Consider the following 17,609-nt stretch of genomic DNA (forward strand, 5'->3'; position numbering starts at 1 on the left):
TGGACTGAAATAGGCAGAGAAGATAAGATTCGAGTCATATCTTGAAGCTTATGCATTGGCTCTGACTAAGCTGAGAAGGGTAAGGACAATGAAAATGAAATAAAATGGCCTGACCCAAGCAAGGTATGGATGGAGAGAACTGTTGTACAATGGGCAAGAAGGAGCCCAGTGCTGGATCAGGAAACAGTGCCGTTCACCTGTCACTTAAGGACATCATTCGGCTGGTGGGAAGGAGGACCCTGTGTGTTAGGGTCTTGTGGTCACTGCTCTTTCCTGTGTGACCCTTGGGGGCAGAATTATTGTATGTTTTGTCTCTGTATCCCCAACACCTAACCACACACCCTAGAGCATAATATTCCATGAATGCTTATGGAATGAATAGATGAACGAATGGATTGGTTTATGTGTTTGTAGGGTCTTTTGGGTTTTATTTTGTTTTTTAATGTAATAATCACACATATGGCTATTATTGCTCTTTAAAAAAACAAAAACAAGACGCCTCTATCATGCTCCTGAAGTAATCTACATGTCCTACTTGTAAAATCAACGCTGTCTACCACAAGCTATTTTTAAAGCTCTCACAAAGAACCGTGTCTGTTTCCGGACTACTACTCCCTACCCACCGAAATCAAGCTTGGATATTTAGGGCACTGTTGACAAATATAATGCATGGAAAGCTAAATTTACCACAGAACACAGGCCAGAATGGCTCTTATCCCTGGACTCACCTCCAATTTTCCCACCCCTTTTAAAAATAACCCATGACAAAATATATCAGGAACAAAGGAATTCTCTGGTTTAAAGTGAAGTCCAAGTTGGATCATTTTATAGTTGTGTATGAATAAGTCCTTCAGAAATGAATCTAATCACAGTCAATCTGAGAAAAATAACATGGCAAAATGGCTAAGGTTATAGAAATGAAAAATCCAAAGAACTAATAGAGTAACTGCATAATATGTGAATGAAGTGGGGAGAGTGGTTGGCTTTATTTTAGTGTACAACTGATATGGGATATGGTCTATGTAGTGTTGCCTTTCATCATTTTCTGTATGCACAAGCCTCTTAATGTCTGATGGAGGATGTGCGTTCCTTGCAAATGTGGTTATATTCTTTACCACTGCATTGTCCATAGCACCCAGCAGTGTTTTAGGCACACAGGGGGGCCTTGAAAAAAATCTCAGCTGTTCCATTGATGACACTGATTCTGTCTTTGCCGCTGCTGATGGAGACAAGGGAGGTAAAATTTAAAACATGTGAAATGAGGTTTTAAAGAGCCCTCATGGATCCATTATCATGGGTTGGGAGAACCAATATTGTTAAAATGTCCATACCACCCAAAGCAATCTACAGATTTAATGCAATCCCAATACCAACAACATTTTTTACAGAACTAGAACAAATAATCCCAAAATATAAAGAGAACTGAAAAAAAAATAGCCAAAGACGTCTTGAAAAAGAAAAACAAAGCTGAAGTGGAGGTATCACAATCCCAGATTTCAAGATACATTAGAAAACTGTAGTAATCAAAACAGTATGGTAGTGGCACAAAAATAGACACATAGATCAATGGAACGGAATAGAGAGTCCAGAAGTAAACCCATGCTTATATGGTTAATTAATCTATGACAAAGAAGGCAAGAATATCCAATGGGAAAGAGACAGTCTCCACCAAACCAGACAGCAACATGCAAAAGAATGAAACTGGGCCACTTTCTTACACCATACACAAAAATAAAGTCAAAACGGATTAAAGACCTAAATGTGAGACCTGAAACCATAAAATCCCGAGAAGAAAACATGGGCAGTAATTTCTTTGATATCAATCATAGAAACATTCTTCTAGATATGTCTTCTTTGGCAAGGGAAATAAAAGCAAAATTAAACTATTGGGATTACACCAAAATAAAAAGCTTCTGCACAGCAAAGGAAACCATCAATAAACAAAAGGGCAACCTACTGAATGGGAGAAGATATTTGCAAATGATATATCCTATAAGGGGTTAAAATCCAAAATATATAAAGAACTTACACAACTCAACACCAAAAAATAATAATAATAACTCAATTAAAAATGAGCAGAGGACCTGAATAGACATTTTTTCAAAAACATACAGATGGCCAACAAACACACGAAAAGATGCTCAACATCACTAATCATTAGGAAATGCAAATTAAAACCACAAAGTAATATCACTTTACACTTGTCAGAATGGCTAAAATCAAAAACACAAAAAATAACAAGTGTTGGCAAGGATGTAAAGAAAAAGCATCCCTCATGCACTGTTGGTGGGAATGCAAATGGGTGCAACCACTGTGGAAAATAGTATGGAGTTTCCTCAAAAAATTAAAAATAGATTTACCATTTGATCCAGTAATTCCACTTGGGTATTTACCCAAAGAAAACAAAAACATTAATTCAAGAAGACATATACACCCCTATGTTCATTGCAGCATTATGTACAAAAGATATGGAAGCAACCCAGGTACCCATTGATGGGTACAACAGGTGGACCCAGACAGTATAATGCTAAGTGAAATAAGTCAGTTAGAGGAAGATAAATACCACATGATTTCACTCATATGTGGAATTTAAGAAACAAAACGAACAAAGAAAAAAGAGACCCCCAAAAGAGACTCTTAAAGACAGAAAACAAACTGGTAGTCGCCAGAGGGAAGGTGGATGGGGGATGGCTGAAATAGGTGAAGGGGATTAACAGCGCACTTACCGTGATGAGCACTTACCGAGATGAGCACTGAGAAATGTATAGAATTATTGAATCGTTGTATTGTACACTGGAAACTAATATAATGCCATGTGTTAACTATACTGGAATAAAAAAACAAAGAGCCCCCATGAAGCATTCAATAGACAGTCCTGTGAAATTTGGTAAGGCATCTTGACATGTGGGGAAAGGTAGGGTGTACAGTGAAGGTCACAGATCTGAGGTAGAACCTCAGCCCCAGCATCTGAGGCCCTGTCCTTGGCCAGCCAAGGGGCCAGGTTACCATCTAAATTCCCTAAGGGATAAAGGTAGCAGGTGGCCAGGAACAAGAGGAATTTCAATGCACTTGAGCAAATTTCAAAGAGATCAGTCCATTCATTCTTTCACCATCTGCACTGAGGACCAGATGAGGACCACAGTGACAACACTGTGCTAGGTACTAAGAAGCAGAAGCTCATGGTCAAGTAGGGGCACAGACGAGAGCAGTAACCAACAGTGAGCCGGGTACCATGGACAGAGTGCCAGGACAGACATCAGGACTAGCCATAGAGGTGAAGGGAATCTAAGCTGAGCGTTGAAGAATGGGTGGCACCAGACAGGTGACAAGGGAAACACCAGAATGCCAGGCACAGGGGACAGCTGTGCATACACCTGGAGGCCCGAGACACCACACACCATCAGGGGACTACTGATCCCTGTGCTAAAATGTGTCACGGTCAACAACAGCAGTGAGGGTGAGGTAGGAAGTCTTTGTGCTCACAGGAGGTGTTTGGGTGCTGACCATCTCAGGATCCAGAAACCTTGAGCAAGTAACCTGAATCTCGGAGTCCCGGTTTCCTCTTCTGCATATGGCACCAAGGTTGTCCACCTATGGGGCCCCTGGACAGAGAGCCACTTGCTGGGGATGTTTGGGTAGAAGGAGCCTCCTCCTGCAGCTCACCCCATGCCCTAAGAGCCGAACTCCATGGGCCCTTCTGCATCCTCTGTACTGAGCCTCGGTCCAGGCGTCAGACAACCACAGTGAGGATAATAGACCCAGTCCCCATGGCAGCCAGCTCAGGCAGTGACCAATTCCCTCCCACCCCCAAGCTGTCTGTCACCAATGAGAGCCCTTCAACTTTGGGGACACGGTCAACACTGCTTATCTGCCTGCATGAAGGCATCACAGTGACCAGACAGATGAGCACATCTCCCTCTTCCCAGGAACCCTGCAGCCCTCTTCTGCAGAGGAGATGTGAGTTCTACCATGCGAGGGAAACGCCAGGCTTTGGATCAGTCCATGCATGTACATTTACGCCTGTAGGGTAGGCATATACAACCAGGGTGGGAACATATCGTTATTAAATGATAAATGCAGGTGATTTCACCTTCACCCTTTACCTCTTCTAAGGAAGATTGAGGGTACTCTGCTGGGCCCCCTATTGTTGTGGAAAGTCTTGGTGAAAGGGGCCCTCCAGGGGCCAAATTACGGTTCAAAACAAAGAGCCAACACGGAGAGCATGCTCAGGCTGGGGTATGGGGGGAGCGTGCTTAGAAGAACAGAGCGAGTCAAGGGGTGCTTTGAGGTACAGAGGAGATCAAGAAACAGGAACATGGGGGAAGAGGGTGCTTAAGAAGTGTGGCTGTGAAAGATGTGCTTCCTCCGTGACCCCTATTCCTTGACTTCAAGTCTTTCTTCCTGTCGTCTCTGTCGTTCCTTTGACTGCAACACCGTATAGCGACAGGATCCCACAGGTGCGTGTCCAACGCTGGTACCCTGTGGGTGGTGGCTCCTGTTCTTACCCTCTCTCAGCAGCTCTGTGCGTAACTGCCCCAGGCACGTGCTCCAGCATGTCCCCTTTGGCCCATCCAGGCAGCACCCTCCCTGAGCCTCCGTCCTCCCTCTAGCCTCTGGTCACACATTTTATCATCACTGACACCGGACATGGCAAAGGATGTGATTGCCCAACCACAGTGGCCCGTCCCAACTTCCTAGTAGGAGAAAAACAAGAATTGGGAAAAAAGATGTAAGAATTGTGTATTACCTATATTATGAGAAAAAGATGACTTTATTAACTTTTAGACAATAAAATAAAGCCCTGAACTAAACTGTAACAAATAACTAGTAAGTTGCCAATAAAAAGCTGTTACCATTCATTTAGGAAACAGAAATTGTGGCATTTCCCATCTTCAGCAAGGGATGCACTTTTGGGGATGAGTTCTCAACAACTGGAAGGAACTCACAGGCCACCAGGGGCCCCAGATGATGCCTTTGGGAATCGCTGGTCTGCCCTGTGGAGCCTCCCACCCAGGGACACTTGCAGAGAGCCTGGTCATTTGCAACATCCAGCTGGGGCTCCCTTATACATGCTCAGGGCTGACACAGCCCTCAGAACATACGTCCGCCCACTCTTGTTCACAGCAGCAAAGAAAGTGATAGGCCAACAAGAAGACACCCTACAGAGCAGGAAAAGAAGCCCCACCCATCTTTGGGTGTCTGCCCTTGTGTGGAGAGCTGTTGTGGAGATAAACAGATGTGTCTGTCTCTGGAAGTCGAATCGATATAATCACAACAGGGTGGCTGAGCACTCTGGCATGTCAGTGGTCACACGATGCTGGTCATATCAAGTAACCATGATCACACCGGGGCCCGCAGGAGTTATAAATACACCACCACCAAGCCCCAACTGGATGACAATTGAGTAATGACAATAGAAATAGCTCACACTCCGTAAGACCATCTTTCCCCTTCCTGGAGAACTTTTCTGAAACCAACAGCATTACAATGGAGAGATGGCCAGAGCCAGTTAGAGGAGAACTTCAAATCTTTCAGAAGATGCAAAAAGAGCCTCAAGCTAGAGCTGGGTCCCCAGTGCTCGAGTACCATGCTGCCTTGGTCACGGGAGATCTGAGCCGTCTGGAGCAGCTCATGAACCGGTTCTTCCAGGATGCCAACGCGGTGTTTGAGATCAAGAAGGATGAGATGGAGTGGCAGGTGAAATCCCTAGCCACATTTGGACTGTCAGGTACCCTTTTTCCTTTAAAGCTCAGCTATTTATGTTTAAGGAGCCACTAACACTCCTCTGGATGTGTAACTCTGGTGTGCAGACTGCTCACATAAGCGCCGCACTTAACATACACGAGCGAGGGACGTCTATAAATGAAATTTGGTCCGCACAATGTTTTAGATGATGAGATGCGGGAAATCAAATTAGGCCAAAATGTGGGTGAGAAGTGGCCACCTGAGGCTGGAAGGTTCTTCTTGTCTTTAAAAGAGAACACTGGTTTGGGTGCTGATCTGCTAGTGTCTGTGTCTGGCAGCCAAGGAGGCAGGTCTCCTGGCACGCAGCTCTGCTCGAGGTCCTTCCATGAACCTGTGAACACCACAGCTACAGCAGGGTGGCTCGGGCACAGCCAGCATCAACAGAGGGAGAGCACTCAGCTGGTGCTCCTCCAGGAACCCAGGGGAGCCTGAGAGTGGGGGAGGGAGGGGGAAGAAATCAGAGGTCCCCTAGGTCATATGTCTGAGTGCATTCTTGCAGCCTGAACACCACTACGTGCTGGGCTGGCAAGAGCGCCGCCAAGGAGAGAGATACTCCCCTAACCCCCCAACCTGGGATAAAGAGACTTGCTGACCACCAGGCTGCAGCCAGGGCTTTCTCAGCTGACACTCTGCATTGGGCACTCTTTCCCTGGGGTGTCCAGATGCAAGACATTTACCAAGAGGGCTCATGTGTTGGAATCCACTGCAGCTCTGCCAGACCAAAAGGATTTGAGACCCTGGGGTCAGTGGGCCAACGGCCAATGTCCCGTGTCCCATGTACCTACCTTGTGGGTTCAGGCAGGCAAAGAATCAGAAGGTCAGCTTCCAAAGAACGGACATCATCCCGTTTATACCCCCCACGGGGAGAAGGAAATAAACCCAAAACTGTCAAAGGGCTAAGCAGCTCAGAGCAACCAGTGAGGCGGCGGGGGCTTCAGGGGAGGCAAGTGCAGTTGTGGTCTGGGGCCACACCACCCCCCAATTCAGGGGGTCCCGGAGCTTTTCTGGGCCTCCCCTCCTTCATCTGTCCCAGACAGGGGCACACATTCCTCCAAGGAGCTGGGTGGTAATTCGACCAAGAATGCCAACAACTCAAATGCTCGATCAGTGTCAGTTTTTTTTAATCACATGCCTCCCAGCCCTGGACACACTCACCACACTCAAATGTTGCCATTTCAAATAGGTATTAATGTTAACCCATGGTCTGAATCCAAAGGCTCCTTCCTTTTCTCCACCTTACTCTTTCCACTCCTGAGTTCTGCTGGTTTTCTAGAGCATACCCGAACCACAGAAAGTTAGGACATGCTGCCCACCAAGGCGATAAGCTGTTGCCGTGGAAGGGGCAGCCCTGAGAGCCGGTGCTGACCTGTGGCCTCCATGCAGACTGGGAAGAGAAGGTGGGTGGCACTGGGGACTGCTGCATTCCCTGCTCTTTTCTGCTCAGCCACTCTGCTTTCCCTGCAGCTCACCCAAGCCACAGAAATGACCAAACTCAGCTTGGGAACAGTGCCCTCTCTCATATGAGGACTTGCTGGTGGCCAGTTACAGCTCCCCCTGAAGGGGGCCGTGGGCAAGGGGGTAACACTAGCAGCCCCCCAGTACCTCAGTACATCCAGGATGCGATGCTGGCCTCATCCAGCTCACAGTCCAAGGAGAGCGTTGGCATGAGCAGCTGATGTTTAGAGGGATGTGCCACATGGAGAGAATCCTATGTCCCTGTTCCTCCTGGTGGCAGAACCTAGACCGGGGAGTGGGGATTATAGGCAGCAGGTTCAAGCTTTCTGATCCAGACAGCTGCCTCAGAAGTCAGGTTTTCCTGAAGGCCTTGTGGAAGCTTATCACCGTCTCCCAGGACCTGGACAGGGGTGCTGGCCATACACAGTGGCTGAGCTAAAGGTCCACCAGAGACCCCTTCCATCAGGCCACGGGAAGTCTCAGGAATCCAGGCTGGGTGAACAGGGCTGCTGGCATGGGCAGAGTTGGGCTGGGAACTTGGTGTGCCCTGGAGAATGGAGCACCTCCTTCCTATAGCCCCCTACCCACCCAGTAAGTAGACTTCCTAGCTCAGGAAAATGAGTACAGTCAAAACCAGGAGCTGGCCCCTCTAGGAATGTAGACCACTGCTATCACCAAGAACTATATGCATCCATCCCCCTCCAAATCAGCCCTGGGCTTCCCTGAGAAGGGGAGATCAAACCCATGCAGGCCCACATCCCCAGGGCCTCTGGCCAACATCATCCACTACCAGGACAATAGGCCCCACATCCCCCACCGAGTGTGCAACAGCCCACAGAGCTGGGCCTTGGGGACACAGGGCAGGCTGGAACTCCGCACCACATGCAGGTAGGTAATTATGAGTGGTCTTTCAAAACCTGCTCAGCATGGGTCCCAGGAAGGAGGTGGCCTGTGAAAAGGGTCTCCTCTGCAGCTCATTACAGCCATGGTATCGATTCTTCCATCATTATCAGAAGGCATTCCTGCCATGTGAAATCCTGTCCCTTGAAGTGTATTCACCGGGGACTGCTTCCCCATTTCCACGAGCGCTCCTGGCCGCTAACAACCTTCCACGGGCCTTTTGAAAGCCCCAAGTTTTCAGACAAGTACAATGTATAGCACCTGCTTCATTCATCCACCAAGAAAGAGCAACCTAACACACACACACACACACACACACACACACACACACAACCCTAAAAAGCGCAAAGAAACAAACCAGAATTGTGCTGAATGTGGACACCACATCAAAGAGAGCCTCTGAAACCCAGCGCTTCCAAGAGGACTAAACTTTCTAAGGCCTTTCCTTGAGCAACCTTGGCTCAGCGGGTCAGTTTATTCTGTCTGCTGTCTTCTCCTGTTAATGATAAAGGGATAAGTTTGGGGTTCAATGAGAGAAAGCTGGATTCCGAAAAATCCACAGCTCACTTCCCTGCCTCAAGCTGTCCCTAATTCAGAGCCTGGAAAATGTGAATTCTTGCCTTACATTCTCCCACCATCCACCCACTGGGTCAGCCCTTCACTCCTCAAATCCTAGCCAAGTCCCCAGTTACCCCCATATTGGGCAAGACCCTCTTGCTTCTCAATACCCTCCATTCCCTCTGGCTCAGTCGTGGCCCCTATCAATCTCTTTTTTATTCCTTTTCTCCCCCTTGCGTCTCCACCTCCCTCCCCAGGCCTCCCCTGGGCCTCCTGACTCTCCTTCTTCCAACTTCATACCCCGTTTTCCCTCAAGATCTTTCTCTGCCTCACTCTGCCTCTGTCTTCCCACCTCCATCTCCCTAGGGTAGAAGATATCCACCCCCCTCCCACATTTGTGGAACTCACTGGGTTTCACTGGGTTTCTTGGTCCCAACCCTCCGCATCTTTATATACCTCTATATGGTCTATGTGTATCTTTATGTATCTACATGCCCACCTGGTAGCTACTTCTAAGAGATGGTTTCACCCTATTTCGGCCTTAATGGACACCGCGCCCAACCGGTACCCCCACTCACTTTACCTCTCCTCTCCCCCAGGCCTCTGGACCCTAGAGTACAAGCGCGAGCTCACCACGCCCCTGTGCATCGCTGCGGCCCGTGGCCACACGGCCTGCGTGCGCCACCTGCTCAGCCGCGGCGCGGACCCCGACGCCAGCCCCAGCGGCCAGGGAGCCCTGCACGAGGCCTGCCTGGGGGGCCACACCGCCTGCGCCCAGCTGCTCCTGCAGCACGGCGCCGACCCCGACCTGCTCAGCGCCGAGGGCCTGACGCCCCTGCACCTCTGCCGCACGGCCGCCTCGCTCGGGTAAGGACACGCGGCCCGGCCCGGCACCAGACCCGGACCGGACCTGGGCCGTTGCTCCAGAAGCCGGCCACGCCCCTCCGCCCCTGGCTCCGCCTCCTGGGTCCGCCCCCAGGCCCCGCAGGTCCCGCCTCAGGACCCAACGGCTCCCCGCCCCATCCCTGGACCCTGCATCCAGCCTCGGCCCATGCCCCAGGACACGGGCACACCCCGCGTCCTCACCCTACCCCGAATCCGGACCCGGGCCGCTGTCGCCATTCCGGAACCCAGCCAGCCCCACCCCACCTCCAGACTCCGCCCCCAGACCCTGTGGCCGCCCCCCCCCCCCAACACCGCTGCAGAACCCAGCTGGTCCCGGGCCCTGGCCGCGGACCTCAGACACCTCCTGAGTCCTGACCCCACCCAGACGCGGGACCCCGCAGCGGCCACATGGCCCGCTCCATCTGGTCACCCGCCCTGACCGCGGACCGCGACCCGCCCTTGGTCCCTACCCCGGCCCCCACCACCCCACCCAGACCCTGAACCCCTGATCCTTGACCCGGGACCCCGGACCGACCTGAGCCCCTACCCCTGCCCCTGCCTCGCGACTCAGACCCGAACTCCTAAGACCCCAGACCCAGCCCCCGCCACGCCCCGGGACTGTACTGATCCTCCTCCCGGCCCAGGGCCCGGGACCCCGGACCCCGGACCCAGACCTCCCGGCCCCCGGCCCCCGGCCCCCGGCCCCCGGGCGGGTATAATTAGCGCTTGATTGCGAGCGCGAGGCGGGAGGCGCCACACCGAGGTAATGAGCGCGGTGATCACAGGCCTGCAGACGCCGGCGCTGAAGAATGCTAAAAGGCCACTGGCGGGGTTGGAGGCTGAAAAATTAGGGTTTTTAATGATAATTTTATGCAGAATAATTGTCACAGTGTGACATAAATGGTTAGCTCCTCGGGCGGGGCTTCGGAGTCCCACAGGAAGCCGAGCTGTCCCCGGCTTTTGCGGGGGCACCGCAGCCCACCGAGCCCACAGCCTGCCCAGGCGCCGGGGTTCTGCAAGGTCTGCAGCTGCCTGTCCAGCCCCGCGGCTGACCTTGGAGGGTGTCTGTCCCCAAGGGGCCCACGAGGGCCCGGGAGACGCCGCGGGGGGGGGGGGGGCCACTGCGTCGTAGCACAGGACTTACGCTTGGGTTTCTCGGCTTGCATTTTGTCATCTTGACACTTCTTTAGTCAAAATGTTCTAGTCCCTGCCCTTGGGGTTATCATTTCTTCTATCACTGGGGTGAGGATTAAATAAAATCACCACTGTAAGAGCAGACAGGGAGGGCTATTGGGCTCTCGGTGACCCAAGGAGGGGCACCACCTACCAGGATCGCTTTAGAGAACAGGGACTCAGAAAGGCTCGAGGACCACCAGGTCTTCAGAGCGACTGAAGGAAACAATATTCTAACAATGTATTTTTGTAAGTAACTTTACTCAGGTGTGATTGGCATACAGTAAACTGCACGTTTTAAGTGTGGGATCTGATAAATGTGGACATATATATGCATTCATGAAACCATCCCCACAATCCAGATAGTGCACACACCCATCCCCATCAGAAGGTTCCCTGCCCCACTGTTACCTCTTCCATTCTCCTGCTGATCTGCTTTTTTGTCACTCTAATTTAGTCTGAGTTTGCCAGACTTTTCTATTTTGTCTGGTCTCTTTCATGCAACATAATTACTTCGAGATTCATCATGTTGTTTCACGGATCCACAATTCACTCCTTTTCATTGCTCCGTGGTCTTCCGTGATCTGGGAATACCACAATGTGTTTATCCATTCACATGTTGAAAGACATTTGATTGTTTCCAGTCCGAGGCCATAACAAATACAGCTGCTATGAACATTTGTGTACTAGCCTTGGTAGGGGTGTATGCTTTCCTTTCTTCTGGATGTAGGCTTAGGATTGGAATGTCTGACTCCTATGATATGATTAAAAGGTCACCTTTTAAGAAACTGCCAAACTGATTTCCGAAGTGGCTGGGTCATGTTACATTCCCTCCAATGGTGTTCTGGTTCCTTCACATCCTCAGTGGTCCTTGGTATGATCACTCTTTAATTGTGGACATTTTAATAGGTGTGTAGAAAAGCTACACTATTGTAGCTTTGATTTCAAATTCCCTAATGACAAGTGACGTTGAGCCGCTTTTCATGTACCTATTTGACATCCATATATTCGCTTTAATGAAGTATCTGTTTAAACCTTGTGCCCGTGTTTTTAAATTGGGCTGTTTTCTTCTTAAATTTCGAGATTTCTTTATATATTCTGGCTGCAAGTCCCTCATCAGACATGTAATTTGTTAATATTATCTTCTGATCTATGGGTTATATTTTCTTCTCTTAAAAGCGTGTTTTGGGGCGCCTGGGTGGCTCAGATGGTTAAGCGTCTGCCTTCGGCTCAGGTCATGATCCCAGGGTCCTGGGATCGAGTCCCGCATCAGGCTCCCTGCTCCTTGGGAGCCTGCTTCTCCCTCTGCTTCTCTCTCTCTCTCTCTCTCCCTCTGTCTCTCATGAATAAATAAATAAAATATTTTTAAAAAGTGTGTTTTGAAGAACAGCGATTCTTAATGTTGGTGGAATCCAGCTTATCAATTTTTTCTTTTGGGGATTATCTTGGGTTATTATACGTTAAAAGAAAAGTCTTTGCCTAACCTAGGGTCACAAACATTTCCTCCTGCATTTTCCTCTATAAATTTAATAATTGTATATTTTACATTTAAGTCTGTGATCCATTTTTAGTTAATTTCTGGATATGGTGTGAGGTATGGATTGAAGCTTTTTTCTCCGCACATGGATGTCCGATTGTTCCAGCACCATTTGTCAAAAAGCCTTTCCTTTCTCCACTGAATTGCCTTTGTACTTTTGTCTAAAATCAACTGACTATATGTGTGGGTTTCTTTCTGGACTCTCTTGTCCTGTACACACAGGACAGGACAAGGTCTGACTGTTTCAGTTGGTAAAGACCCAAAGAGCCACCCTTAAATTCAGACCATTTATCACCTATAGAAGCAGTGAAGAGAGGAATAGCCAAAGGTGCCAACTCTTCCCCCCACACATCAGGAAGGCCAACACCTAAATGAAAGGGGCCAGATGATTAGCTGTGTGAGTTGTAGGATATCCAGTTGCCAAGCAGCCAACTATAGACTTGAGCTGAATGGCTCTATAGTCTGCAGCTCCACTCTGAGGAGGCAAGGCAGGAAGTCCCAAGCCTCATCAGAACCCAAAAGATGATGAAAAACTCTTATGATAGGGAGGCAAGTGGACAATGGCCTTACAGCAGCACCTTACAACCTTCCCATCCCTAAAGATCACAGAGTGTCCTGCCAAGACTTAGATCAGCAGTGGGTCAAGACTTTCGCTTGCATGGCCTATGTGGATACATACAAGGTTGCCGGGGCTCCATGACAGAATTTGTATTCTATTTCATTGATCTCTTTGTCAATGTTGACACCAGTACCACTTGTATTACATACTATAGCTCTAGAAGAAATCTCGAAGTCGGGTAGTAGAAGTTCTCAGGCACTGTTCATTGTCAAAGTTGTTCTTGGCTATCCTAGCTCTTTGCATTTCCATATAAATTTTAAAAACCAGTTTGTCAGCTTCTACAAAAAAGGCTGCAAGGTTTTCACTGGGATTGCTATGAATCTGTGGATCAATCTATAGATTTGGGGAGAATTGATATAACAAACACAATAAAGCTCTCCATTTCTTTACGTCTTTAATTTCTCTCTGCTGTTTCTTAGTTTTCAGTGTATGGGACTAGTGCATATTTGTCAGATTTATCCCTAAATATTTTTTTTTATTTTTTTGGTGCTTTGTAAATGGTATTTTTTAAATTTAAATTTTTATCATATGTAGCTATTATATAAAATAATAATTTCTTTTTGCATATTGATCTTGTATCTTGCAGCCTTGTTAAACTCACTAATTGTTCTCATAACTCATTGTAAATTCCATAAGATTTCTATGTAGGCAGCCATGTGATCTTTGAATAAACAGTTTTACTTCTTTTCCTATTGATGCATTTTATTCCTTTTCTGGCTTTATAGCATTGGCTAAAGCCTCCATTGCAATGATGAATAGACGTAGTAAGGGACAGAAAACTTTTCTTATTCCTGATCTTAGAGGAAAGCCTTACGTCTTCCCCCATTAAGTATGATATTAGATGTTGGATTTTGTAGCTGAACTTTTTCAGATCGAGGGAGCTCCCTTCTATTCCTAGCTTGCTGAGAGTTTTTATTAAGAATGGATATAGAATTTTCTCAAATGCCTTTTCTGCACATTCAGAGATGATCATATGGTGTGTTTTTTTAGTCTGTTAATATGATGATGATTTACAGTGATTGTTTTTCAAATGTTAAACCAACCTTGCCTTCTTGAGATAAACTACAGTCTATGAGTATTATCCTTTTTAATAAATTCTTGAGTTTCATTAGATGGAAAAAAATTTAATCTGTATCTGTGTTCATGGAAGATATTTGTCCATAATTTTCTTTTCTTGTAATGTCTTTTTCTGGTCTTGGTGTCAGAGTAATGCTGGTCTCAAAAATGAGTTGGAAAGTGTCTCTTCCTTATCTATTTTCTTGAAGAGCTAGTATAAAATTGTTATTTCTTTCTTAAATGTTTAGTAGAATCCATCAGTGAGGCTATCTGGGCCTGGAGTTTTCTTTGTGAGGCTTTTTAACTACTAATTCAATTTCTTTAATAGCTATAGTACTTCTCAAAATATTTCTTTCTTTTTGAGTGAGCTTTGATAGCTTGTGTCTTTGAAAAGATTTAGCTCTTTCATCTACATTGTTGAATTTATTGGCATAAATTGTTCTTATCATCCTTTTAATCTGTAGACCCTATAGTAATATCACCACTCTTATTCATGATATTGGAATTCATTATATCGTTTCTTTTATTTTCTTCCCTGATCAGTCTTGCTTTTGATTTCATTGGTTGGTTGGTTGGTTTTACTGTTTTCTATTTCACTAACTTCCCTGGTGGCCTTCATTACCCTCCATTCTTTGATTATCTTGAATTTCATTTGCTCTCCTTTTTCTAATTTCTGAAGATAAAAACTAATGTCATTGATTTGATGATTTTTTTTTAATTTTCTAATATATGTTTCTGGTGCTATACATGTCCCCCTATGTGTTACTTTAGCAAAATCTCACAAATTTTAATGTCATATTTTCACTTTCAATTAGTTTTAAATTCTTTCTAATTTCTTTTTATTTTTTTTCTTTGAGCCATAATTATGTAGAAGTGTGTTATTTAGTTTTCAAATATTTGGGTATTTTCCAGATACCTAGTATTGATTTCTAATTTAACTCCATGTGATTAGAGAACTTACTTTGTATCACTTTGCTCCTTTTAAATTTGAGTCTTCTTTTATTATACAAAATATATTCGGTCTTAGCAAATGTTCCATGTACACCAGAAAGGAATTGTTGTTGGGAGAAGTAGTCTATAAATGTCAACTGAGTCAAGTTGCCTAGTGTTAAGTCTTCTATATCCTTACTGATTTTCTGCGCACTTATTTTACAAGTTATTGAAAGAGAGGTGTTGAAATCTCTAACTACAATCGTGGATTTGTCTGTTTCTCTCTACAGTTCTATCAGTTTTTGCTTCAAATATGTTGAAGCCCTGTTATTAGATACATGGATGTTTAGCAGTTATGTCCTCTTGAAGAACTGGCCTCTATCATTTTTTTTAGATTTTATTTAAATTCAAGTTAGTTAACATATAGTGTATGATTAGTTTCAGGGGTAGTATTTAGTGATTCATCAGTTGCATATGACACCCAGTAATATTCTTTGCTCTAAGATCTACTTAGTCTTGGGGCGCCTGGGTGGCTCAGTCTGTGAGGCATCCAACTCTGCTCAGGTCGTGATCTCAGGATCATGAGATCGAGCCCCATGTCAGCTCCATGCTTGGTGTGGAGTCTGCTTGAGATTCTTTTCTCCCTCTCCTTCTGCCCCTCCCCACCCTGCACTCTCTTGCTCTCTCTCTCTCAAATAAATAATCTTTTAAAAATAAAATAAATTAATTTTTTAAAAACTACTTAGTCTTGGGTGCCTGGGTGGCTCAGTCATTAAGCGTCTGCCTTCGGCTCAGGTCATGATCCTGGGGCCCTGGGATGGAGCCCCACATTGTGCTCCCTGCTCCACAGGAGGCCTGCTTCTCCCTCTCCCATTCCCCCTGCTTGTGTTCCCTCTCTCACTGTGTCTCTCTCTGTCAAATACATGAAATCTTTAAAAATAATAAAATAAATAAAATAAAATAAAAACTACTTAGTCTCATATTAATATATCTAGTCTGGTGTTAATATAAATTGCTTCTGAACAGTGTTATCATTAGTATATCTTTTTCCATCTATATTAGTTCTCTATTGCTGCATAACATCACCACAGGGGCGCCAAGGTGGCTCAATCATTTAAGCCCCCAACTCTTGATTTCAGCTCAGGTCTTAATCTCAGGGTCATGAGTTCAGGCCCCATGTTGGACTTGGAGCCTACTTAAAAAAAAAAATCACCACAAACTTAGAGACTTGAAACAACACACATTTATTACCTCAAAGTTTCTGTGGGTGAAAAGTTTGGGAATGGCTTAGCTGGGTTCTCTACTTCAGAGTCACTCACAAGACTGCAATCAAGATGTCATCAAGGCCTGGGGTTTCATCTGAAGAATCAATTGGAAAATAATCTGCTGCCAAACTCATAGGGTCATCAGCAGGATTCATTTCCTCAGGGACTGTGGACTGAAGGTCTCAGGGGTCTTTTTTAAGCTTTATTTATTTATTTTAGAGAGAGAGAGTGCTTGGTGGGGGCAGAGGGAGAGGGAGAGAGAAACTTAAGCAGACTCTGCATTGAGCAAGAAGCCCAACACAGGGCTCCATCCCACAACCCCAAGATCACAACCTGAGCCGAAACCAAAAGTCCAATGCTTAACTGACTGTGCCACCCAGGCGCCCCTGAGGGTCTCAGTTTCTTGCTGACAATTGATTGAAGGCCAATCTCACTTTGTGTCTGAATTTTTAAAGTGGATTTCTTGTAGGCAGCTTATAATTGGATCTTTCTTTAAATCCAGTCTGATAGTCTCTGCCTTTTAATGGGATGCCTAAAGCATTTACATCTACTGTGATTTGACATGGCTAGGTTTGAATCAAACATCTTGCTATTTTTTTTTCTATCCATTCTTTGTTCCCTTTATCTTCTTTTTTTCCACCTTCTTCTGTATTAATTGAGGATTTTGGGGAGCACCTGAGTGGCTCAGTTGGTTAAGCTCTGTCTTCAGCTCAGGTCATGATCCCGGAGTCCTGTGACCAAGCCCCACATCAGACTCCCTGCTCAGCGGGGAATCTGCTCTCCCTCTCCCTCTGTCCCTCTCTCCTGCCCCTGCTCTCTCTCTCTCTCTCTCTCTCTCTCAAATAAATAAATAAAATCTTTTTTAAAAAATTGAGGATTTTTTGTGATTCCGTTGTATCTCCTGTTTTGGCTTAACCTATACAATATTTTGTTGTGTTATTTTAGTAGTTGCTTTGGTTTATAGTATACATCTTTACCTTATCAGTCTGCACTCAAGTAATGCCATACTACTTCACATATAGTACAACAGTATACTTCCAGTTCTCTCCTCCTAGCCTTTGTGCTATTGGTATCACGTATTTTACTTCTACGTATAAGTCCCACAATAACTTGTTACTGTTTTTGTTCAACTAGTCAATAATTTTTTAAATATATTGAAATAGTAAGAAAAAAGTTTTTATGCTTACCCAGGGAGTTCCCATTTCCAGTTTCCTTCATCCTTTTGTATAGATCAAAGATTTCATCTAGTATCATTTTCCTTCTGCTTGAAGGGCTATCTTTAATAGTTCTTATAGGGAAGATATGCTGGTGGTGAATCCTTGCAGTGTATGTTGTATGTTTGAAAAGGTCTTTATTTCCCCTGAGTGTTTGAAAGGTGCTTTTTTAGGTAGAGAATTCTGGGTTGGCAGAGTTTTTTTCCTTCAGTGACACAGCTCCACTATATTTTAACTTCCATTTTTAAATGAGAAATCTGTCTTTTTTACGT

The 17,609-nt window shown here is 45.9% G+C and overlaps 1 protein-coding gene across 1 annotated transcript in view; it reads left to right on the top strand.

Moving 5' to 3' along the window:
* ASB18 (ankyrin repeat and SOCS box containing 18) overlaps positions 1–17,609 on the top strand; it is a 61,126-nt gene that overhangs the window by 14,112 nt on the left and 29,405 nt on the right. The window contains exons 3-4 of the mRNA XM_025887824.2: positions 5,629–5,728; positions 9,258–9,525. Of these exons, the coding sequence (XP_025743609.1) occupies positions 5,629–5,728; positions 9,258–9,525 (368 nt within the window). The remainder of the gene's footprint in view (positions 1–5,628; positions 5,729–9,257; positions 9,526–17,609) is intronic.

The sequence above is a fragment of the Callorhinus ursinus genome, unplaced genomic scaffold (genome assembly GCF_003265705.2).
Source record: "Callorhinus ursinus isolate GAN/ISIS: 27379988/994484 unplaced genomic scaffold, GSC_fseal_2.0 scaffold2, whole genome shotgun sequence".
Classification (NCBI taxonomy): Eukaryota; Metazoa; Chordata; class Mammalia; order Carnivora; family Otariidae; genus Callorhinus; species Callorhinus ursinus.